At 39.5% G+C, this 25,620-nt stretch overlaps 1 protein-coding gene across 1 annotated transcript in view; it reads left to right on the top strand.

Moving 5' to 3' along the window:
• The first annotated feature begins 9,868 nt into the window (after positions 1-9,868).
• The window catches only part of GRIN3B (glutamate ionotropic receptor NMDA type subunit 3B), a 688,331-nt gene continuing 672,579 nt past the window's right edge, over positions 9,869-25,620 (top strand). Inside the window, exon 1 of the mRNA XM_044054013.1 lies at positions 9,869-10,696. Within this exon, the coding sequence (XP_043909948.1) occupies positions 10,253-10,696 (444 nt within the window). The 5' untranslated portion in view covers positions 9,869-10,252. The remainder of the gene's footprint in view (positions 10,697-25,620) is intronic.

A 25,620-nucleotide genomic window follows, 5' to 3' on the forward strand; every position in this document is an offset into this window, starting at 1 on the left:
AGTGTCCCTTCTTTGACAGGTAGAAGCTGTATTGTGTGTCTATTTTATATTTTTGCATCACATTTTTGGTCCATTTTTCATAAAATTGTGTTTTTGGCAAATTAGTGACAAATCACTAAAGACTGAAGTTAGAAAATGACAGACATTTGAGTTTCAGATTTTATACCCTTCAGAAAATTCATACTAATGCAAGACCTATTCTATTATCTTTCTAAGTTTATTAGAGCAATATTTAAAATTGTCCTTATTGTTGTGCCTTTGTCCCACTTCTGTGTATGGCTTTGTCCAGATTTCTTGCTCTTGAAGTTGAGAGGTATGACAAATGTGTCAGGGCCATCACAGTCAGCCAGAGAGATTTCAAATTGTGACATGCTTGTTGCACCCCACTCCCCATGTAGTGACTCTGGATGTGTCCAAGCAAGGCAAGGAGTAGTTGTATCTACCTTGGATGGGGAGGACACACTGCATAAGTACTACAGTGGCTTTTCATCTGTCCTTGATTTTGCAGAATGGTCTGGTTTCTGTCATATTTTTGTACTGTTGATTTATGCTTATTACTCAAAGTGCCTGTTGCTCTGTGTTTAAGTAGCAATGCTTTAATGACCATAAGGTAAGCTTGTCTGACATCGTAAGATGCAAGTAAGCTTTAATAAGCATACTGTTAAAGAATTGCCAACATTGAAAGCCTTTCTGTTGTTGCCATGCAGAGAATACTTGACTAGATAATGTATAAGCCTTGGGTATTAAAGGACAGGATTCCATTATTTTAAAAAGCTCATTACACTTGTTGGAGACTTCCAGTCATCTCTACAGGCTTTACCCGTAAACTAAACAGAATGCCAATCATGTGTGGTCCATAACCTGTACAGTAATCCTTTAAGCAATGTATCTTGAGCTTGTTTCTTGTTTGCTTTTCATTTTACTTTTATCATGTTTTCCCCATGAAACAAGTTGTCAGGCAGCAGGTCTTTTTGGATAAGAAACATTTTTACAAGTGGGGCATCACATAGATTTCTACTTTCAGCATGTTGCTTGGTACTTTAATAAAGCTGAATATATTATAATTAGAACTGCAGTGCAAGGAGAAGTGGTTTGAGTTGAGTGCTTCTGGTTTTTCTTATACTTGATTTTGACTGGCATTCCAGTAATGTATTTAAAAAGTAATTTATTTTTTCATGCCTCACAACCTTTTGTTTCCATCTAGATATTAAGTAAGCTGTCATGCAGCCAATGCATTGAAATATTTGTATTCTTCTACACTTATTTTTGTCTTGATTGGACTTTCATAATGATGGTTTGCCACCCAGGGCAGCGTATTTAATTAAAGTTAGTTTTTTTGTGGTTTTGTGCATAGCTCCTCCCCTTTATGGTTGACCACACCCCTTCCCTTTGACCCCGCCCATTCAGCATCTCCTGCAGCCCCCCTGTGATTTGAAGTCACCAGCCGCCACTGTGAAGAAGTAAAAGTCATCTAAATAATTCCACATTAAAGAAATCTGTAACTAATGAAGAGGTTGCTGCTAGCAAACAACTTTATATTTCATTGTTTCATCTACAAATAAAGTGCCTGTTTCCCTTGAGGAATAAATTGCCTAAGTTGCATTAAAAAATCATAAGCTAGTAATATTGCAATAGGGAATGGATGGCAAACTGATAACAGGTTTATAGTTACTAGGTATCTTCACCACAAAGGACTGCAGCATCCACCCCCTTTACAATACAGTACAGTATCAGCAATGCATCTACCTACTGTGGGAGTAGAACCCACAGCCTTCTGCATCAAAAGCAAGTACACTACCTATTGTGCTATTAACAACAAATGCAGACTCGGGATAAGCAGCACTAAACTTTTGTTCCCCTGCAGCTCTCAGCTTCTTGTAAAATCTACTTGACACTCAGCTGCATCTCTGAACTTTACAGTACAAGAAATCTGGAAAAATCAAAAATATGGGGGGGGGGGGCAAAAGACAAAAAAACAGGGAAACATTTTAAACATTGCTTGTATAATGTTGGAACGTTGTTAGAATTAAATGATGTGTTATCACCATACATTTCACTGCCAAGTATTGAACTCAGGACCCTGTGCAAAACAGTCAGAGCAACATACCACTATGCCAAATCATCTGTTTTATGAAAGAAAGGAAGACTGAAACTTAAATGGCTACCATTTAGTGAATTTATTTCTCACCATAGCTGTCAACACCTTAGCACAAAACACTTGAACAAAGTCAGTAATGGGGGAATACAGCCCTCAAACATATTCAGTGAGTTCAGTTATCAGTCCATAGCTCTCAACCTTGGCACAAAAAACCTGGATGAAGCCAATAATGGGGGAATACAGTCCAACAAATAGGGAGAAATATCCATTGAGGACACCAGAGCAAACCCACACAAACACAAGGAGGACATGCAGACTCCACACAGAAAGCACCCCAGCCAAGAATCAAACCAGACAACCTGCAGCTGTCAGGCAACAATGCTACCACTGCACCTCTGCACTACTAGCTATGTTAAGTAACAAAAATGCAGAAACCAAAGATTTTATGAGGAACAGAACAGAACAAATATGAGGCAAAAATCTGCAAATGTTTTACAAATGGTGGTGGGTAGGGAATTCAGGCTCTTGCCACTTGGGCCCAAGGTACAGGGTTCAAGCCTTATTCTCTACCCACCACCATGTAGCAACTGGGGCATTACACACACACACACACACACACACACACACACACACACACCAGTTCCTCTGCAGCAGCCTGATCACACACACACACACACACACACACACACACACACACACACACACACCAGTTCCTCTGCAGCAGCCTGATCACCTGTCTGTCCTCCATAACAGCCCATGCAGGCTGTTCTGGGTTTCCCTGTGAGACATGAGTAGGCTGGAGCCCCCAGCCTGTGGGCGATGCAGTCTGGTGTTCTTCCAGTCTGTGCAGTCATCACCACACAGACTTCTGGGCTAGCAGGGTGGAGTTCCCTTCCTTCCCTATCCGGACTGCCTAACAGAGTAGTCTGGAGTTCAGGAACTAAGCACGCATGCGTGGAGTTCCGGGACTCTTGATTTTTTTTTTTATTTTCTACAGTGGGGGGGACTCGCAATTATTTTATTCTTTTTACAGGTGGGGGGGCTGCAGTTGGGAGAGCCGTCCCTGTAATACACACACATAGAGCTTTGCTAAGATGTGTTACAGCATCTGGAAGCTATAAAACCATTTCAAAAACTCCCACCCTTCCAGGGTGGCAATTACTTCACCCCTAAGGACAATACACTAGGATTCTTAGTTCCAGTTTTCACAGACACTTTGTCTCTAGCTGCAATTAGAACTCAAAGATACAATTGTTATGCCCTAAACCAGGTAATTTAATTTCTGACTGTTTTTCATTGTTAGCTGGACTGAGATTAACCTCTTTCCTTCCAGTGTCCTCTGTTGCAATATATTCATTTCAGCAGTTACAATGCAGTCTGATATACAGGTGTATTTCTTTTCTGTCCAGCAGGACCCACTGTTGGTACATTTTTAACGCAAGCAACTTTACAAATACATTTTCAATATAAGCACCTGTACAAATCAATTTTATATACAAATGACACATAATTCTTTACAGTTAGCTATGCTGGCATATGTTGCACATGCACTGCCCTACTCCTCCTGGCATAGCTGGCACTACCTCACATCATCATAGTAACTTCTAAGATTTTGGTGTTAGGGACCTGTACAATCAGGGTGTTAATTAATGAAGTGATTTTTGACAAGAGGTTTGCTTTGGGAGAATGTTTTAGGGATGAAAAGTAGTAGGTTCACTTTTTTGGGTTAAGTTGGAGTTATGAGTTGTTTAGCCAGGATTCTAGGATGTAAAGGATTCTTGAGTAAATTTTTGAAGTTTTTGTAGGTTAGAGTCTGTGAGTGTAGAGTCATCTGCATATTGTACAAGAGTGGCATGAATGGACACAGTGTGTAGATCATTTATAAATATATTAAACAGGAGGGCTCCAAGTATGAAACTTTGTGGCATTCCTACAGTAATGGGTAAACATAATGAATATTCGTGCTGCTATTTGACTGTTTGGAACAGCATTAAAATGTGTATATGCAAAGACAAAAACATTAAAATGTATTTGTACAAAGGAAAAACATTAAAATGCATATATACAAAGGCAAAAACATTAAAATGTATATGTACAATGGAAAAACATTAAAGAGCTCATGTACAAAGTTAAACATTAAGGTGCACATGTACAAAGGCAAAAACATTAAAATGAGTATGTACAAATGAAAACCATTAAAGTGCATATCTACAAAGACAAAAATATTAACATGTATATGTACAAAGGAAAAAACAGTAAAGTATGTATGTACAAAGGGAAAAAAATAAAATGTGCCTTGACAAAGGACAAGCACTGAAGTGCACATGAACAAAGGAAAAATATTAAAATGTATCTGTGCAAAGGAAAAACATTAAAGTGCATATGTACAAAGGCAAAGCACTGAAGTGCTTGCATACAAAGGCAAAAACACTAAAATGTACATTTACAAATGAAAAAAAAAACATTAAAATATATATGTACAAAAGAAAGACTTAAAATAACACATGCAAGGGAGAAACATTAACATACACATGTACAAAGGCAAAACATTGAAGTTTATATGTACAAAGGCAACAACATTAAAATGTATATGTACAAGGGAAAAATATTAAAGTACACATTTACAAAAACAAAAACATATTACAATGTATATGTATAAAGGAAAGACATTAAAGTGCAAATGTACAAAGGCAAAAATATGAAAATGTATATGTAGAAAGGTAAAGATTAAAATGCACGTGAACAAAGGCAAAAACATTAAAGTGCACATGTACAAATGAAAACCATTGAAATGCATATGTACAAAGTCCAAAACAGTAATATATATATATATATATATATATATATATATATATATATATATATGTGTGTGTGTGTGTGTGTGTGTGTGTGAGTGTATACAAAGGAACATAAAAACTGCACATGTGCAAAGGCAAAAACATTCAAATGTATATGTACAAGGAAAAATATTAAAGTGCACATGTACAAAACCAAACATATTCAAATGTTTATGTACAAAGGAAAACACTGAAGTGCGTATCTATAAAGACAAAAACATTTAAATGTATACTTATAAAGGAAAAACATTACTGTGTATATGTACAAAGAGAAAAACATTAAAATGTATATGTACAAAAATTAAGTTGTATGTGTACAAAGGCAAAAACATTAAAATCTATATCTACAAAGAAAAAGTATTAAAGTGCACATGTGCAAAAAGGCAAAGGAAAAACACTAAAGTGCATATGTAAAAAGGCAAAAACATTAAAAAGCCAATGTACAGAGGTAGAAAAATTAAAATGTATATATACAAAGGAAAAACATTAAAGTGCATATGTAAAAGAAAAAAACATTAAAATATATATGTACAAAGGCAAAATCATTGATATATATATATATATATATATATATATATATATATATAAAAAATATATATATATATATTAATATGTGTGTGTGTGTGTGTGTGTGTGTATATATATATATATATATATATATATATATATATATATATATATATATATGGGTCTACTTTTGTTTTTGCTTTTATACATGTGCAGTTTAATATCATGTTGATTTTATTTATATATATATATATATATATATATATATATATATATATATATATATGGGTCTACTTTACGTGGTCGACTTTTCACAAAGTCGACTTTCCTATGGCCGAGACCATATGATCGACTTTTGGAAAGGCGACCATGTAAAATAAACACAAAAACACAACTAACATACATTTGCAGTTTAATGTACTTATACATTTTAATGTTTTTGCCTTTGCACATACACATTTTAATGCTGTTACTTTGAAGATGTAGTAGGTTTTAATGCTTTTGCCTTTTTACTTATGCACTTTAAAGCTTTTCCTTGATACATATACATTTTATTGTTTTTTTTGTATGTATGCACTTTAATATTTTCCTTTGTGCATATGTACTTTAATGCTTTTCCTTTATGCATATACATTTTAATTTTTTGCCTTTGTACATGACAATTTCAATATTTTCCTTTCTACATATTTGTTTTAATGTTTTTACCTTTATACATGTGTAGTTTAATGTTTGTTTCTTTTGTACATGTACATTTTAATGTGTTTGCCTTTGTACATGTTCATTTTAATGTTGTCTTTGTACAGACATGCATTGCTGAGACACCATAATTTGAATATAGACTGTAGCTCTCATCTCTTGCAATATTTAGTCTTCAAGCCTCCCACCAATAAAGGACAAGAGAAAATGCAAATGTGTATCTCATAAGAAGAGGTTGAGAAGTTTTTTTTTACATGGATACACATGATAGAATGTCAGTAACGGGATGGGTCATGCTTCATATAATGTTCAGAAATGTGTGATTTTTCATACCATAATATATGTCACATTCATGTGGTACAAAACAAAGTTGGATGAAGTGGAACATAATGATTATGAGGAAAATTTACTGAATGAGTTGGATATGACTGAAATAGCCTTCAAGAAGGGGTAAGGCAAAAATAACCAAGTCCACTTATGCAAACAAAAACATGCAAATGACTATTGAGTAGAAAGCTGGGAAAGGCAGTGGACAGCCAGAAATCAAGAACAATACACCAGCACAAGCTGGTCCTCATTTACTAATGCATTCCATGTCTGTATGTAGGAAGAACACTACTTTTACTCTGTTTTGTTCTCTGTCTGCCCTACTAACTATCCACAGTTGTGGAACAGATTCCCATTGTGGGTCAGAGGATCTGACTCACTGAATACATTTAAGAAGCAGCTTGATTATTATATAAGGGATGATAAGTATAAACACAATATGAAGGAGACTGTTTTATTGACATTCTAATGGGCTGTTGGCAGTTTGGTATTAACTGTCTAACTGTAACAGCTATTCTTTATCAGCACCAGCTATGCTCATTTTCATCACTTCCAACTCTTGTTCTTGTCCACTTTTAGCAAACCTCTTGCCCATTAGACTGCTAGTACTGGAGTGAATGGTGTTACCTGCATTATTCCTATGCAGTATACACCCTTACAGCCATTAAGCTTAAAAGTCTTTGGAAGATGCCACTTGTATATACATTCACACTTCTTTCATGCATCAGCCTTTCAACAAAATGTCTCACACATGCTGGTTTTCTGCCTAAATTGGGTCCTTTTATTGATCACTGCCCTACAATGCCTTGAAAAGAGATGGCTATTATGGCTTCACCACATAAAAGACATTCAGCCCTTGCTAAAGAATTGCAGAGTACAATCCAGTCTAAATTTTCTTTACCATTATCCCATTACAAATAACTGCAGGCACAAATGTTTTGCATGCCTAATCTTCACTCCAGTTTAGATTACTCCTAGCTTCAGAAATATGTTATTTAAGAAAAACACATTTCTCCTTCCCTTGGGTCATTGAAAAAGATTGTATTCACTTTTATTTGCAGAAGCAATGTCCCCGGCACTGGTAACCACAAATTAAAAGGCAAAAGGGTGCATACTCAGATGTCGTTATTACGGTTAGCTATGTATTCTTTTGCTATAGAAATTACTCCGGGTTCAAGTCCAAACAGATAATTTCTAAGAACAAACAGATGGGCACATGCATTGTTTTGAGCACCTACGCGGCGCCACCCAATCATCTCTGAGATACTTATTTCAGTGACCCCAGCTCAGCTGAAAGACAGCTTTTTCTAAGGATCTGAACTTTTAAACTTTCCATCAACAGGATTTGATTAACATTCTAGATGTTGTTATTGCTTTAAGAATTATACGCAGAACTGTTTTTTCTCTTTACTGCCTCTTCAGGATTCACATAGTTTTATGCACGCTATTGCTTTAGGTCTTCATATTTCAAACATGTTGGGTACTAGCGTTGTCTTTCTTAGAGCTGGCTCAAGGACACGGTTAATATACTGTGGAGGCAAGTGTCACAAATAATAAAAGGAAAAGAAATAATGTACTGTCCGAATACAGAATTGCAAATTCCAATGCATCCCAATAAGTTTCGTGGATCATTATCTGCCTATACTAGCTGCATTTATTTATGATAAGTTGATTTTTTGCATCCTTTTTCTGCCCTCTGCCTACTTGCCAATCGTCAAGCTACCACTACCGCCTATTAATTTCCCATCACTGGGGTAAGAGCAATCTGCGCAGCTAAAGGCAGTCACAAGGGGTGCTTTTTATTATAGCACCTAGTACCTGCTACTGATGTGGGCACCTGTGTCACCATGGTGGTGTCATCCCCCCCTCCCCAATATGCATATTCCCATAGACAAGCCCTATGGGGGGGGGGGTATCACCAATAGGGGCTGCCCAAGCAGTGCCCCAGTCGTTGATCGTGTGCAACATTCTGCTTACATGTAATCAAAGCAGCCAGCGGGGACTACCTATTTGCTGCTCTCCCACCCTTCCCCCAGGAAGAGCAATATCGGTATAGTCTGCTACCCCCACCGCCGATCCACTCATCGAACTTTGGCCGTCTCGGTTGTGGTGAGGACTTTATCAACAAATCAGGGCAATGATACGATCTTATTCGAACTATATCTAGATTTTACTGCTCTTTTATAATAATCAGTGTTACATGGAGTCTGCAAGTCCTCCCCGCGGTCGAGTGGCGTTCGAAAGACAAGCGTAAATGGGCATGCCTTCGTTGAAGGTTGGGCGTCGAGCTGGCACCTCGGCACCGTAAAACTCTACTGCCAATCATTAGCGGTCCGGAGTTCCGCTGTGGCGACCCCTAACCGGGAAAAGCTGAAAGAAGAACAAGTGTAACATAATATGAAAAATATTGAACAGATAGTTATACATATTCTTATTATCGTTATCATTCTAATTATTACTCTTATTATATGTTCTGTTACCCAATATGTGAAAACAGACTGTTATTAATAGGAAACGACATCTGCAACAAGTTTTTCAATAAACCTCTGAAATTCTTGCAAGCAGTCTCAAACGAGAACACAAAATCAAGGAAACAACGTTAAGGAATAGTAAGAAAGCCTTATTTGAAACTGATTGTGGTAGCAGGTAGGTTTCACGTTCCTGATGTTGACACAGTTGCCCCATCATCCAGTGCATTTTCTACTTGCTTGAAAAAGCATCTTCACATCCCCACACAATTACACAATCTTAATACATAGCTTTCAACTGTCCAGATTTTCGCAAAATATCCATATTTATTGCTTATATTTTTGGTCTGTTCCTCGTAAAATTTGCGGTTTTCTGGCAAATCGCTCGAATGATCTTAGGACCGAAGTCACTAAATAATGACATACATTTCAGTTTCAGATTTCAAATCCCTTAGAAAATGTAGGTTAAATCAAATCATGTTACTCTATGAACTTTCCAAGTTTATAACAGCAATATTTAAAATATGTCCCTATTTTAGTCCTTTGTTCCACCATTTTGTTAGGCTTTGCCCAAATTTCTTGCACTAAGAGGTTGAGAATTATGCTTTAGACATGTTTTGAGATGTTTTGATTTGAAGGGGTTGTTATCCCACAGTATCCATTTGGAACCTTAAAAGGGTTAATATGCATCCGGATACCTTCACCATTGCCTGAAAACTACCTCCGGCATTGGCACAGTCTGGGTACGTGGTGCATGTTTCACGCAACAGTGTCAAAGTAAGCGTTTGCACGGCCTGGAGTTGTCTATTAACAATATACTGCATTGCCACACAGCCTACACAAGTATTACTAGTCTCGGCATGGCTGCAGAGCTTCTCCCTAGCTGGGGAAGCATACGGACGCAATACCATTGGCATTGCAATACCATGATGATTTTGGTCTAATGAAATAAACTACAGGTGGCTGTTTGCAGGCTGGAATAATGACAGATTAGTGGAACCGCGCTGTTTTATTAATCTGAGAACTAATCTTGCATTCTGATGAGCTGCTTGTGTTTTTTTTTCAGACTCAATTTATTTTCAGCTGAACCTGCCGTTGAGAATTTAGCGGATGTTGCCCCCTTTCTTTCTCCTACCGGCTGGCCAGAAGCAGTTCACACCTAACTCGTTGGTCTCAGTGCTGCCTCCGTTGGTTGCAGGATGCTGTCGTGAGCGGATCTCTTCATCTGGCATGATGCGCTCAGCTGGGCTGGCTCCGGGTACCCCCTCAGCGAGTGACTCTCTCTCAGTTGTAGCATTATCACCTAGCATCAGCTCAGCATGCAGTACTCCAGTCGTGGCATGTGGGCTTATATCGGGCTGCTCCATACTCTGGTGTTCAGTCCGAGCCATCAGCATCCGCAGCCCTGTCACATTCTCGCACGTATAGGGCATACCGTGCGTCTGGGCGTCCTGCTGCCAGATCAGGATTCTCCTTACCTGTCCAGAATCCGGAGTGCTTTGAGCCGGGGAAACATTGTTCAAGCCAGGGGGCACACTTTACCCTATAATCTGAGCTTGGAGTTAGTACTGGGACTGCCCAGGACAGCAGAGCCAGAGTCACTCTGTCGCTGTGTGTGCCAGGCGCTGGTGGTCCAAGGGGTAGCCGCGGTACTTGCCTTCCCTCGGTCTCAGGAGGAGCTTATCCAAGTGGAATTTATGTCAGGCTACCTGGAAATCCCTTTCATCAGTATCCTGGAACAGGGGAAACCACTGGCGACAAATGTAAGCGGGCATGCTACTTACTTTGCAGTAAATGTTCCACAGCATAATTGTTATTAGAAATGTTTTTTCGTGGATCGAGTGTATATCACATATTAAGTTTCGATTAAATGAAGTGATCCTTCTGAATATTCTATGCATTCCTCTCAACTGTCCAGATTTTTGCAGAATGTCAAGATTTTTTGCCTCATATTTTTTATCTGTTCCTCATAAAATATGTGATTCTCTGGACTGTTGTGGCAAATCAGTGATGATTGAATTCACTAAATAATGACAGACATTTGAGTTTCAGACTTCATATCCTTCAGAAAAATGCAAGGTAACACAAGACCTTTTATCTAGCAACTTTTTAAGTTTGTAAGAGCAATATTTAAAAATTGTCCCTATTTTGGGGGCTTTGTCCCCACATTATTTTTTGCTTTGTCCAGATTTTTCGTGCTAAGAGGTTGAGAGCTGTGCCTACAACTAATGTGGATTAAATAACTATAGATTATGTTTTTAATTCATTTTGTGAAGGCAAAGTTTGTAAAGTACAGGTATTTGCTTTTGCTTTCACACGTTATTTTATTTCACAAGTTATTTATGCACAAAGTGTATGGAAATGCAAACCACTCACATGAATGACGTCACTGAACCTTTTACATAGTAAAAGTCAGTGAAGCGGAATGCGTCTGGGTACCAACAACTGGCTGAGTGGGAAGATAAATGGAATCCTGAATTTATTGGGCTGGGAATCACCTCTTGTGGGATAGAGCATAGTAGGATTTTCCTGTTCGGGTAGACGCAGTGCCAAACCAATGCTAACACTGGGACCCGCGAGAAGAAATGCTTTGTTCATTCGACCACCTGGGGAAAAATGAATAAATAAATAATAATAAGCATTACTGTGCGTATAGATGTTACGGTGACTGATCCTGTTTAGTATGCGACTGAGCAACCGTTGTACACCAGATTGGCCAGACCCCCTCCTTTTGCTGACCGGCATTGCTGGAAAGAGGAGTGGGGTGCTGAAAATATACGAAAAAAAGGTGGGGGTTTCTGTGGTCATTTGTGTGTGGGGTGAAGCAAGGTACATGTGAATATAGGTTTGCAATACATATAGTAGTGCTTCTATATCAACCTGTTACACACTCCCACCATATATTTAGTGGTTATACTACTAACTCAACACACACACGCACACACACATGCGCGCGCTATAAGTGACACAAGTTAACTAGGAATTGTCAAGCCTGGGTAGGTGAAACACCGCAGGAGCAATACAGACTGACTTATTACTGCAGATGGATGTTTTTCAGTAGCCAGAATTGCAAAAACGAGTAATTAGATATAACTATACTGAAAAATATTTCCCTCTACCAAAGCATGGAAACCTTTAAAAGAGTGGTGCTGCATATATAAGTATTCAGTTTTTTGCTAAAGAGCTAAAATAGATGTAAATAGTTTTCACCTTTTTTTACAAAATAATGTAAGACAAAATATATTATCAGCATACAATATGCAAAAAAATAAAAGTTTTCAAACATTTGGTTGTTTACAATACATTGTGTGTTTTTATTGATATAACCTGTAATTTTTCTGTAAATGGACTTAACAACAATAAATATTACAATGTTTTAAACAAATAAATGCGATGAACTCTAAAAAATGCATACCAGGCTAGTAACTGCAAAAAATGTTTAATTATCTACCAACCAGACACATAAAAGGGTACTAATATACCTTGTTGTGTAGATGTCTGCATATGTATGTGTGCGTGTGTATCTATATCTCTCTCTCTCTCTCTCTATATATATATATATATATATATATAAAATACACACACACACACACACACACACACACACATATATATACATACACACACACACACATCTAAATACATATACACCCCCATATATTTGTGTGTGTGTGCACGCACACCCAAAATCCATGCAATTTGATTGCAGAATCAGGGGTGTTAAACTTACTGTAAATGAAAATAAAATTAGGGCATTTCATAATTGCTGAGTTTTGTACTGAAGAGGTATTGTAGCACTCTCCAGACTTGTAAGGCACTCAACCATTGTCTCATTACCTCATGTATCAGAACACCCTAGACTGCCATAACATCTATTCAATGGCACAGATTGCAGTTGTGTTACTTTAGAAAACATATTTAAGCATATTACAAACGTATGTAGCATGTATGCATGTCTGAATATGTGTGTATGTATACACTCACACACACACCCAGACTTGATTGCAGACCTAATCAGTGAAGGCCACAGATCAGGTTTGACTCATGGAGTGTCCCTCTTATTGGGCACTTCTGGCGATTGCAAATCCTGATCACAGAGCAGTGGTATTTTACCATTTGCTTGCTGACCTGGAGGTTGTTCAAGCATGAAGTACAGGAAACGGGGTATTATATACCGCTGTTTCCTTTTTTCATGTTCATGAAATCTTGGATTTAGTGTATTCAAGTACCAGGGCATGTGGGGACACAGCTCAACATATCAGGTGATGCTGCACAGACTGCATCTCTTGCAAAACTGCTTGTATCTGTTTTTTATTTTCAGTAATGAAGCTTTGGGTGCTATGTGTGATCTCTCAGTGTGTGTGTGTGTGTGTGTGTGTGTGTGTGTGTGTGTGTGTGTGTGTGTGTGTGTGTGCATACGCACGCGCACATATTTGAGTGTGTGTGTGTGTGTGTGTGTGTGTGTGTGTGTGCACATGCTCACAGCCTTCTATATGAACAATTGCAACATAATCATCTGTAAAATAACTGCTCAATCGCAATCTGATCTAGACCATACCCAATCTAAACATCACTTGCAGAGATTAAAATATACAAACCTCTGCAGCTGCACGGCAGTTGGGACTGGAACAATCGTATAATATAGCACATAGTGGTGTCACCTAGACACCTGCTAATTAATTAATTAATTAATTAATTAATTAATTAATTTTGTTTACCAGGGTGGAGCACTGATTGAATTTGACCATTTGCAAGCTCAGCCATATTATCCTACAGGTAAGGGGCAGGCAAAAAATGACTACTCATATTGTTTACCTATGCTTCATATCTGTTCTTTGACAGGTAAAAATAAATCCTCCCAATCTCTGAATGCATCACAGAATATATTAACAGACAGGTTCAGAGTGCCTTCTCATCTAAATGCTTCTGTCTTTAGTCTGAACCAAAATCTTGAATTGGGTCCTAAATATTAAAACTGAATTAATAAATAAAGCAATACTATTAACATGATTTGTGTTATTATCATACTCTATACATGTATGCATGCCACTGGAAAAAAAAAACAGACAGTGTTGACAGTTCTAAATGCAAGTATCAGGAGTGAGAAACATCCCTATACTGCAGGCAGGTTGTCCCTTTCCTTAGAAGAAATCCTCTCGGTTTTTGGGTTTTACACCTTTCTGTGTCCAGAGGCAGAGGGTGAATAGAGTCAGCTGATATGTTGATGGGGTTGATTGGTTGCCTTAACTTCCCAGATCTGCTGGATGATGAAGAATATAAGTGGCTGTACAGTGAGGTATTGTAAGGAAGCTCTCCCCACTACCACTGAAATGCTTCTCAGTACCACACCTACCATATTAACTAGCTGATGCCTCTCAGGATCCCTGATTATTCCAGAGGCTGACAGTAGGTATGCCTCCAGTATGTCTCCCTTTCAATGAGAGAGTCAAGCAGGATTTGTCCCTTAGTCCTCTCTCATTCCACATCAGCTTCCCCAGCACCTGGACTAGATGAACCTGGATCATCTGACTTATACCCAAAGTTTCATCCCATTATGCGTTGGAGCTGATACATTGTGTACAGAATTTTGGAATTTGAATATTCTTATCAGCAAAAGTAACAGATGTGTTCCATGGCAAACATTCCATGCTTCCAGTTTTAGGGAAAAAAGAAAAAAAAAACATGCATTAAAATGATAGTAATCTATATTAATAAACCTAGAAAAGTGTGGAAATACTTTCAAAGGGAGATAGAGCAAAAGAGCTTCCAATCTATTTCATTTATTTATTAAAACATGGAGATTTTAAACATTTGTAGGTGTTACATTTGAACATTTACTATTGAAAAAATCTTAGTTTTGAACGTATTTTTATTAAAACTCCCTGATGACTTTGTGTATGATCCTCATGTAGCACGTTAGTTCTTACCCCATTCAGGGAATGAAATAGCTCTTTCACATACTCAATGGAATGAATGTCTAAAGCCATGGCAACCAACCAAATGGTCTTATCTGAGAGGTAAAAAGGAAAAAATGCAGCCCACTTAACCTTAATAAAGATGTCACTGCTTCTAGTGTGCCTTACTGTCTTCAATTTTTCATAGAATCAAATGATGGCACAATAATCTCCCCTGACCCATCTACAAAACTATTAGGTGTCATCATAGACAATAATCTCAAATTTGACCTACATGTTAACCAAACTATCAAAATCATCAATAAAAAACTAGGGTCACTTTACAGAATAAAAGCCTTCCTAACCCCTCCAGCTAAAATTGCCATAGCTCGCTCTCACCTTCTTTCAACCCTTCTGTATGCATCCCCTCTACTCTCGAATTTGAACAAGACTGTCCTTAACAAACTCTCAATTTGCTACAACCACATTGCCAGGTTTGCCACTGGGCTGCCTTTTAGGACACATCATTGCATCAATCTAAATCAGCTTGGTTGGCTTGAACTACCTAGCCTAATCCAGTATAACCAACTGATTATGGCCTATAAAATCATCTATAATCCGGACAATACTCCTGCACTTAAAAATATTATCACCCCCTATAACAATCCTAGACCGCTTGATCCTCTAACAAACTACTAATTCAGACTAGCAAAATTAATAACACAGCCGGTGATTCTCTCTTTGCAAACTCTGTAAGTAGATCCTGGAACTCTCTTCCAGCTGATTTTACCTTACTTTCCACCTTAGGTCAATTTAAAACTAGACTCAAACAACATTTGTCACTTAACTGGCTATGTCAATGTATCAAGCCTGGCTAACTCGAATGTGTAAAAATCTGTTAACCAGTTTACTGTGTAATTTAATTTAATCCTAACTTGTGCTCAGGACTAACTTTAACCTGTGGAATGTGTTTAACTTGCTTACTTATGTAATCTCTGTAAATAATCTGTTTGTAATATGTAATGCTGGTATTATGTAATGCTGTATCTGCTTACCCTTGGAACTTTTCTCCCCAGGACTTCGCTGAAAATGGACATGCATCCAGTCGGACTATCCCGGTCAACAAATGTAAAATAAAAATAAATAAAATAAATAGTCACATAACTGCACATTCCTAAGCTAAGTTTCTGAAAATTTAGCACATAGTTTTGATAATTGTCAAAGATATGAGCATTTATTTTTTATTCATTTTTAGTTAAGTAAGATCCACAAGGAACAAATGCCTCATTTTAAGGGGAAACCCTGGAGTACAGTCTGGTTATAATGTTTAATACTTAGGAAATACATTTCAGTGTTTCAACTATGACTTCTTGAGTTCCAATTCAACAAGGACCCAACCCCCCCAAATTTAACTCACTGCAACTGATTGTAATGATGTGTGTGTGTGTGTGTGGGGGGGGGGGCATTGTAAGCTGTCCAGCTACACTGAATTTATATATGACAACTCCACAGTCACACAAACATGAAGAAAAATGGAAATTGTTACAACAAAGGAATCACTGTCAGTGAGTACTTAGAAGCCACACTGGCAAAAATTTCCTCTGGAAGACAGCTGCCAGTGAGTTCAGTACTGCAGAGTTCAACTTAGTGGGCTGAATGCTCATCCAGTAAGCGCTCAACAAGGTACAGGGAAACCATAGTCAATATGTAGTCTAGCTGACCCCACCTTATGAATTATTTCACTGTAATTGTGTCACTCCATTATAAAAGTTGAGGTCACAAACCCACTGTACAAGCTCCACACTGCAAGTGCAAAATGCCTGTTTGTGACAGAGTGGTGGAATGACAGCATCAGAATTTGTCGGGCAGTACCATAACAAAAGAACATTAAACAATTAAAATAAATCACTTGCTGTTCATACAATATAGCTCATAACTTTAGACATTTTTGGCATTTTAATATCAAAACCTACAAAATACATGTTGTTGAACATGATAAATGTAACGGTTATATTTAAAATCCAAACAGAAATCCATTTTGAACTACCTCTAATGCATGTGTAACCTTTAGTGAATGGACTATTCTGGTATTCTAAAAGTGTATTAATTCTGGTTTAAGCGCTTGGGCTTCAGGCCAGTTATTTTACATTAAGAGGGTTCGTGGTCTGCACTCTTGTGGGAGGAGAGGTTGGACTCTGCCCTTCTGAGCTGGGAATTTCTGGTTAAAGGTTTATAGTGCCTGCATATTTGAACTGCTTCCTACTGAAATTGGTACACCTTGTTTAATGTAGCATAGACTAGATCCAGGCCTGCTGAATCTAGCTTTGTTTGTATAACTTGAGCACTAATCCAGGCATTCTTTAAAGTATTCAATTGTATTTATTACTGCTTGGTACAAACTTGATTAAAGTGTAGCTATCATTCCAAGTCTTTTGGATTAAGCACTTGGGCTTCAGACCAGTTGTTTTACATTAGGAAGGTTTGTGGCCTGCACTGTGGTGGCAGGACAGGTAGCTTACATCCTTCTAAGCTGGGAACTGCTGATTGAGGGCTCAGTGTCTTGTTATTCTAAAAGTGTATTAGTTCTGGTTTAAGCACTTGGGCTTCAGGCCAGTTATTTTACATTAAGAAGGTTCGTGGTCTGCACTCTTGTGGGAGGAGAGGCTGGACTCTGCCCTTCTGAGCTGGGAATTTCTGGTTAAAGGCTTATAGTGCCTGCATATTTGAACTGCTTCTTACTGAAATTGGTACACCTTGTTTGCTGTAGCATAGACTAGATCCAGGCCTGCTGAATCTAGCTTTGTTTGTATAACTTGAGCACTAATCCAGGCATTCTTTAAAGTATTCAATTGTATTTATTACTGCTTGGTAGTAACTTGATTAAAGTGTAGCTATCATTCTAAGTCTTTTGGATTAAGCACTTGGGCTTCAGACCAGTTGTTTTACATTAGGAAGGTTTGTGGCCTGCACTGTGGTGGCAGGAGAGGTAGCTTACATCCTTCTAAGTTGGGAACTGCTGATTGAGGGCTCAGTGTCTATTATTCTAAAAGTGTATTAGTTCTGGTTTAAGCACTTGGGCTTCAGGCCAGTTATTTTACATTAAGAAGGTTCGTGGTCTGCACTCTTGTGGGAGGAGAGGCTGGACTCTGCCCTGCTGAGCTGGGAATTTCTGGTTAAAGGCTTATAGTGCCTGCATATCTGAACTGTTTCTTACTGAAATTGGTACACCTTGTTTGCTGTAGCATAGACTAGATCCAGGCCTGCTGAATCTAGCTTTGTTTGTATGCTTGTTGTTTGTTTGCTTGTTATTTCCCTGAAATGCTAATGCTACCTAAAACACAGCTTTTCAGTGCTTCTGTGGATCCCTAGTGATATCTGCATTGCTTACTGTACTTATTTCCTTGTTTCACTTGAAAGAAAGTTACTGTTTGTCGTTTTTGCATTTAAGTTACCTGTAACACATTGCATTTAAGTTGCCTGGCATTTTCTCACTAAGTCAGCACTAAAAAATTAAAAGCACTACACCCTCACAAACTCCCCTTGAGTACCTTGTTCCCCACTGGCCCTTTTTTTCAATTATAAAGGAATTCCCAATACTATTCTTGCATGTCCAAAGGTCAGTTGTCCATCTCCTCTCCGGTCCAGCTGGTGAATCTGGGAATCTTGAGGCAATGTTACAACTGCCTCATATACACAGACAACCCTCTCCTCCTCCCAACAAATTCCAACACATGTGAGAGATGCAACCATATAGCCAAATTGGAGGCTAAGCTCTCTCAACTCAGTACTGGCGTAACCAGTCAGGAGGAGAAGGAAACCACACTCACTACAATTCCAGTCTCACATAGACCTACCACGACAGCAAACCAAACACATAAACACACAAAAACATACTTGGAGGCTCTAAATAAAAATCTGCCTAAGCAGCAGAGACCTCCAAAGCAGACACCCAAGCAACCGCTACCCCAAAACAAAACACGTGCAACACATAGCTCACAAAGCCAGTGTGCCAAACAGTCACAGCCCTTAAGGCTAAACAACACACCTGATACACTTGTAATAGGTGACTCTATCGTCAGGCACACTGACGTCCCGCTCACCAGGCTGAACAAGGAGAAGGTCACGGTGAGCTGCCTGTCAGGCGCTAGGATCCGCCACATAACACAAGCACTCAGGTCACTCCAAGGCAAGTACAAATATGACTCAGTCATTGTCAATGCTGGTGTGAATGACCTGAGACATACCTCCCTGGACTACATGAAAAGAGACATAGAGGAGCTCTCTGAGCATGTAGCCCAGGCCGGTATGACCCTGACCTTGAGTAGCCTCTTACCCTCACCAAGAATGATCCCACAATATGAAGACAAGATGATCAATTTCAACAATTGGCTTAAGTATTGGTGTCATTCAAAGGGGATCCAATGACTGTCAGCCTGGGATGACATGCTCGACAAGCCACGATGCTTCGCTAGGGACAGCTTGCACCTGTCACCCCTGGGCTTTTGGATATTGGCAAAGGCTCTTGCTACCCCCATAGTGCCTTTTTTAGGCAATTCTCAAAAGACAAACCCACCTCCATAGGTATCACAAGGGATAAGAAACTAAGAGTAATGCTACTCAATGCCAGAAGTCTAAACCTCAAGATGCACGCACTCGAAACTCTCCTTAGCATGGAGAACATCGATATCTGTGCAGTAACAGAAACCTGGTACAAGGCTCCTGAGAGCACCCTAGCACTACCAGGTTATACCTCATACCATGCTTTTTGGCCCCAAAATTTGGACCGAACCACAAAAGGAGGGGGAGTATCAATATTCGTCAAAGATACCCACACCTCCAGGTTGGTGGCACAGCACAAAGCATCAGAGACTATCCATGTGCAACTAACAGTGGGTAAAACTGCCTTCCAGCTTATAGCTTGCTACAGACCACCCTCCCAAACCCAGGAACCCCACTCGGCCTTCCTGAGAACACTGGAAAATATGAAGGTCTCTCCAAACACCATTATATTGGGCGACTTCAACTACCCAAACATAGACTGGGAGCATTACTCTAGCTCCAACACCCTAGCCCAAAGGTTCCTAGAATTTATAAACTCAAATGCTATGGAACAACTTGTTACCACTCCCACAAGAGGGGAAAACATACTAGACCTGATCATCACCAACATGGGGACTCTATGCTCCAGACCAGAAGTGTATCTCTCACTGGTAAGATCACACCATAAACTAATCTCACTGGATATTCACATCCTGACCCCACCCCCTGCCCAGAAAACCACAGTGAAAAACTTCTCTAAAGCAAATTTCACACTCCTCAAAACTGAGGTGGAATCCTTCAAAGCCCCCGGGCCTGTGGAAAATACGGCCCAGACCACAGAATCCTTTATAAACACATTCTATGAACACCTTCAGGAATGCATGGATCATGCAATTCCAAATAAAACTAAGACCCAATCCTCCAAAGGCAGACGTCCTGTCTGGTGGACCCCAGTCATAAACAATTTATACAATAGAAGGAGGAAGCTACTACATGATAGAGCAAAATTCCAAAAAGGGAAGGCATCTCTAATCAGTATTAGCAAAAAACTACGGGCACTCATAAAATCGTCTAAGGCCAGCTTCGAGAGAAAATTTGAACAGGACACTAAGGATAATCACAAGGCTTTCTTTAGTTATTTTAGGAACCTGTGTGGGAATTCCCAGATATGCTCAGAATTAGTCCAAAATGACAAAAAATACACCAAACCCACAGACATTGCCAACATCCTAGCTGACAGGTTCAGCAGAAACTCCCCCCCCCCACCAAAAGGGCAAATATCTATCCCAGCAGAGTGCTGCCCCCCCTGACATCTCTGATGCTCAGGTAAGAGTCGCCCTCTCCAAAGCAAAAAAACACAGCATCAATGGGACCAGACGGTGTCCTGGGCTGCATCCTACATGAACTCCAAGAAGAGCTAAACCCAAACATAAAACTACTGTTCAATCTCAGCCTTACTACAGGATATGTACCCAAAGAGTGGCGTACAGCAACAGTGATCCCTCTCCACAAAGGTGGTGCCTCAACGGATCCTGGAAACTATCGCCCCATAAGCCTGAGTAGCTTGGTCTGCAAAGCTATGGAAAGGATCATCATGGACCTCATAAATAAAGATATTGGGGACCTACAGACACTGGATCCTACCCAGTTTGGCTTTGTTAAGGGCAGATCCTGCCTTTTCAACCTGGTCAATTTCTTTGAAATAGTCACCAAGGCCATTGACGAGGGGAAGGTGGTCCACACAGCCTACCTGGACCTCGCAAAAGCCTTCGATACAATACCCCACTCGGGCATTATAGATAAGCTCACCAGCTTAAATATAAACTCCTATGTCACTACATGGGTTGCAAACTGGCTCAAGGACAGAACCCACATGGTTAGAATTGCTGGAGCCATGTCAGACTCCAAACCAGTTACAAGTGGTGTCCCACAATGCTCTGTCCTGGGACCTCTCTGGTTCGGTATATATTTCTTGGTGGTACAGGCCAACATGAAAGGACTGTGGCTGGCCAAGTTCACAGATGACTGCAAACTGGGCGCCATAATCGACTCTCCAGCCGACACAAGCATCCTCCAAAAGGGCCTCATAGAAACAGACAACTGGTGCCAGAGCCATGGCCTCAAGCTAAACGCCAAAAAGTGTATAGTCATCCCCTTTGGCAAAAACAAAGTGCCCACAAATTACCATATAGGTGGTAATCCATTAAGTACAGAATAAGTAATTAGGGACCTGGGGACCCAAGTTGATAGCACTCTCTCATTTGACAACCACGTGGCCAAAGTGGTTAGAAAAACATTTTATATAGCCCACCTAATCTTGAAGGGATTCACATCTAGATCAGGGGAGGTCATCGTGCCTCTTTACTCATCCCTCATCAGGCCCATAATTGAGTACAATGCCCCTTTTGGGATGTACCTTACCAGACACCTGCAGCAACTGGAAAGACCCCAAAAGTACCTCACCAAGAGGATCAAAGGGCTCAAACAGATGCCATATGCTGCCCGGTTAAAGAAACTCCAGCTCTACTCAGTGGCATACTGCCTGCTCAGAGGCGATCTGTGCCTGACGTATAAAGCCATGTCCAACCCAGAATTAATGGACATGCTGCACCTCAGAAAATCCAAATCCCATCGAGCTACGCGCTTGAGAGACTTGAACCTCAGCACTGAAATAAATAGGACATGCTGGAGGGACAGATTCATAACCCAGAGGCTCCCTTCACTCTGGAATAAAATCCCAGTCCAGGTTAGGCAGAGTCCCTCACTGACTCTCTTCAAGAGGAATCTTGATGGGTGGATGGGAGATCGTAGGTTTACCCCGGGTATCACTTCTGTGTCACTGTTAGACAGAGGCACAGTATACTAACCTTGAAAAAGGACATAACAAAATTAATTTAAAATGGGTGACGAAAGCCAAACACACTCTGGCTAGGCTTATAAATGCCCTAGGGCAGATAGCCTAGTATGAACCTATGAACCTATGAACTTATGACTATTTTATATCAACATAAAATATTCTGTTATCTAAACCCAATAATTTTAGCATGAATGTATATAAAATACAGACATAATTTTGGTAAGTGCAGTAAGACACTGGAGGTTGTCCATGGTGCAGATGTTACTGCACATCGATGGGGTGATAAGGCACTCACTCTTGCAGCTTTTGCTCACAGTGCTGCTGGCATTTGATAGTGTCATGCACACCCACCCACAGCTATTGTTTACATGTATGTACGTTCTGCATATGTGTGTGTGTGTGTGTCTGTTTACTAAAAAGGATCCTTTCTCGTGAACTTTTGTTACTAACTTTTGATTTTACTAAGGAATTTACCTTAGGGACATATCACAGGTGGTAGCTCAAAACATTCAAGGTGAGGACCACTCTGTGGGCTATATCATCAGGAAGTTGTGCAATGCAGAAAGGAAATACTCAGCTGTTGAGATGACACCTAGCTGTCAAGTGAACCTTCTGTGCCTTAAAATGTTCTTTGTTAGGTGGGCATTTCAGTTTAGTAACATATTATACCCATTTGCAATGGTTAAAAAGGCAATTTGATGGTAATATCAAGTTGTGTCATTGTGCACTATCCCTCCAAGCCTTTCAATATACTGTGACCCACATATCTGGCCTAGCCAACAGAATGTTGATGGGGTATCTAGGACTCACAGTTCATCATTGTGACAACAATACCTCTGATTTGTGCTCAGAGAGGTGTAGTCGTAACGTGTTGGCTATGGAGAATGTGTATGTGCCTTTAAATGCGTACTCAGGGTGTATACTGCAGCACATAATGGAATAGTTTCACAGCTATGAGCTACTTAACATTGTATTAGTTATAAATCAAGCGAGTAAATAAGGAGGTTGCCTGAAATCTACAGGCAGGAAGTTAGTTCCTCAGTTGGAGCATCATTTGAAGGAAGATCTGGGAGCATGGAGTAAGAGTGTCCAGTCCATGGGCCTAACCTGTAGACTCCATCCTGGGAATACTTGCTCACAGAGCTGGAAGCTGGGCTTGGGAGAGAGCCCTTAGATTTATTTATTTATTTTACATTTGTTTACCGGGATAGTCCGACTGGATACATGTCCATTTTCAGCAGAGGCCCGGGGAGAAAAGCTCCACAAAGACAAACTTACATAGATTACACAGAAGTTAGCAAACAATTATAAAAACAAAGTGATTATATACAATGGGTTAGTAGTGTTCCCTATTAGAGACTCACAATTGTCATGGACAGGCAATTAAAAGTAAGAGACATCAGATTGGAAGCAGAGCTTGGTGATATAGTTACAAGTTATGATAATTGCAGAATATGCTTTTAGTTTATAACTTAATCAGGGTTGGTACATGGGCATAGCCAATTCACTTTGAGATATTGTTTGAGGTTTTTTTTGAAGAGACTTTTGGAGGATTGTAAGGTTATATAGTTTGGTAACGAATTCCAGGTTTTGCCAATGAAGATGGCAAACAGGGATTCACCAGTAGAGTTATTAGCTTTGTGGGTTTGTAGATTTGGCTTTCAGTACAGCCTGCATCCTAGGGGTATCATGCGGACTGAACATTGTTATGAGCAGTAACTAAGGTACTGCTTGTTCTGTCTGAGTCTGCGAAGCCAGGTACACTAATGTTTTGGTGCACTGAAGTACTGACTAAACCTTTGTTTTTTTGGTCCTGTTTCCAATGTTTTTTTTGGACATACTAAATGCATGCAGGTTGTGGGAATGTGTTTATTAACTTTTTGTTGACTCTGAAAGTCTGACTGGATTCTTCTCATTGTATGCCCAGAGAGAAAATTTCTACAAGTTTAACAATAATTACTTATGAGTCTTATCAAATATAATTTTTCTTTTCTTTTATTTGAATTTGTTGGTTGAAGTAGAGGCACAGATCACAAAATGACTGATTTTAGTCAAAGCCTGCATATTAAGGGTAAACATCCTTTGTCACAATACATGTCATGCACAATCTATTACAAAAAAAACATACAATAATGGAAACAGATTTATATATAATATATGCAAAAGTATGTGATCCAGGTTGGCAATAATCTTCTTCTTCTTTCGGCTTTTCCCGGTTATGGGTCACCACAGTAGATCACCTGTCCGTTCATGAGTGGCAGTAGAGTTTTATGGTGTCAAGTTGCCAGCCCAGTGCCCAACCTTCCACAGAAGGCACACACATGCACACACTCACGCCTAGGGCCAATTTAGAGTGTCCAGTCCACCTACAGCATGTCTTTGGGATGTGGGAAGAAACCGGAGTACCCAGAGGAAACTCACGTGACCACAGGGAGGACATGCAGACTCAGCACAGAAGGCACCCCAGCCGAGGATTGAAGCAGAGAACCTCTTGCTGTGAGGCAACAATGCTAACCACTGTACCACCGTGGCACCCTCAGGTTGGCAACAATAAAGTTCAAAAATGCACAACCCTACAGAGGTTAAGTAAGTAGACTGAGTGAAGGTAGAAGTTAGGGTGGTGAATATTAGATTGTATGTACTGTGAAAAGGCAGTTGCACTTTGCTTGTTTTTCTAGATGTGGTTTTAGGTGTAGACGGAATTAAGTTATGAGGAAGTGTCTTTAAGGAGAGGTGGGAAAGATTCTCAAAGTTTAGGTCTTAGAATGGAGAAACAGTGATCAAGATCATGAAACTTGGATTCGGAGACATGAAGAATGAGTCCAGACTGTGAATTTTCATATGGTAGGAATTCATTTGTCTTGTGAGCTTTGAAACTAAAGGAGATTATTTGGTAATATAGTAATGTGAACAGTTTTGACCCATGTAAGAGGTCAGACCTTTGCTTGACTGGAAGCCATTTAGCTCTTTCAAGGGTTTTACAGTGATGCCTTGGATAAAAAGGTGATAAAACAGCAGATGCTACTAGAGATGGTTTGAATTGTTGAGGTGTTTCTTTCAGATGCTGAAACTCAGTTGGAGACTCTATTGTAGTTGAGAAAGTAAGATGCCTTTGTCTATGGCATTTCTAGTGGCCTAACAAAGAGTGATAAATTTTTTGGCCCAGGACAGGGGTGAGATTATCTTTCCACTTGTATTTCACAAATGTAGGTTGAAGTTGAGAAAGAGAGGGAGATCTAGTCAGATTCCCAGATATTTGAATATGTTCACAGATATTAGAATATTACTGTGTCAAAGATTTGAAATGAATTAGAGGTTTTGTCAAGTTTTCCTTTGGTAACAAAGAGCGTGGCTTTAGTTTTGGAAGAGTTTAGTAGCTGGTGTTTATTGCTGATCC

This window comes from Protopterus annectens, chromosome 13.part0 (genome assembly GCF_019279795.1).
Source record: "Protopterus annectens isolate FY-2018-M chromosome 13.part0, PAN1.0, whole genome shotgun sequence".
NCBI lineage: Eukaryota > Metazoa > Chordata > Ceratodontiformes > Protopteridae > Protopterus > Protopterus annectens.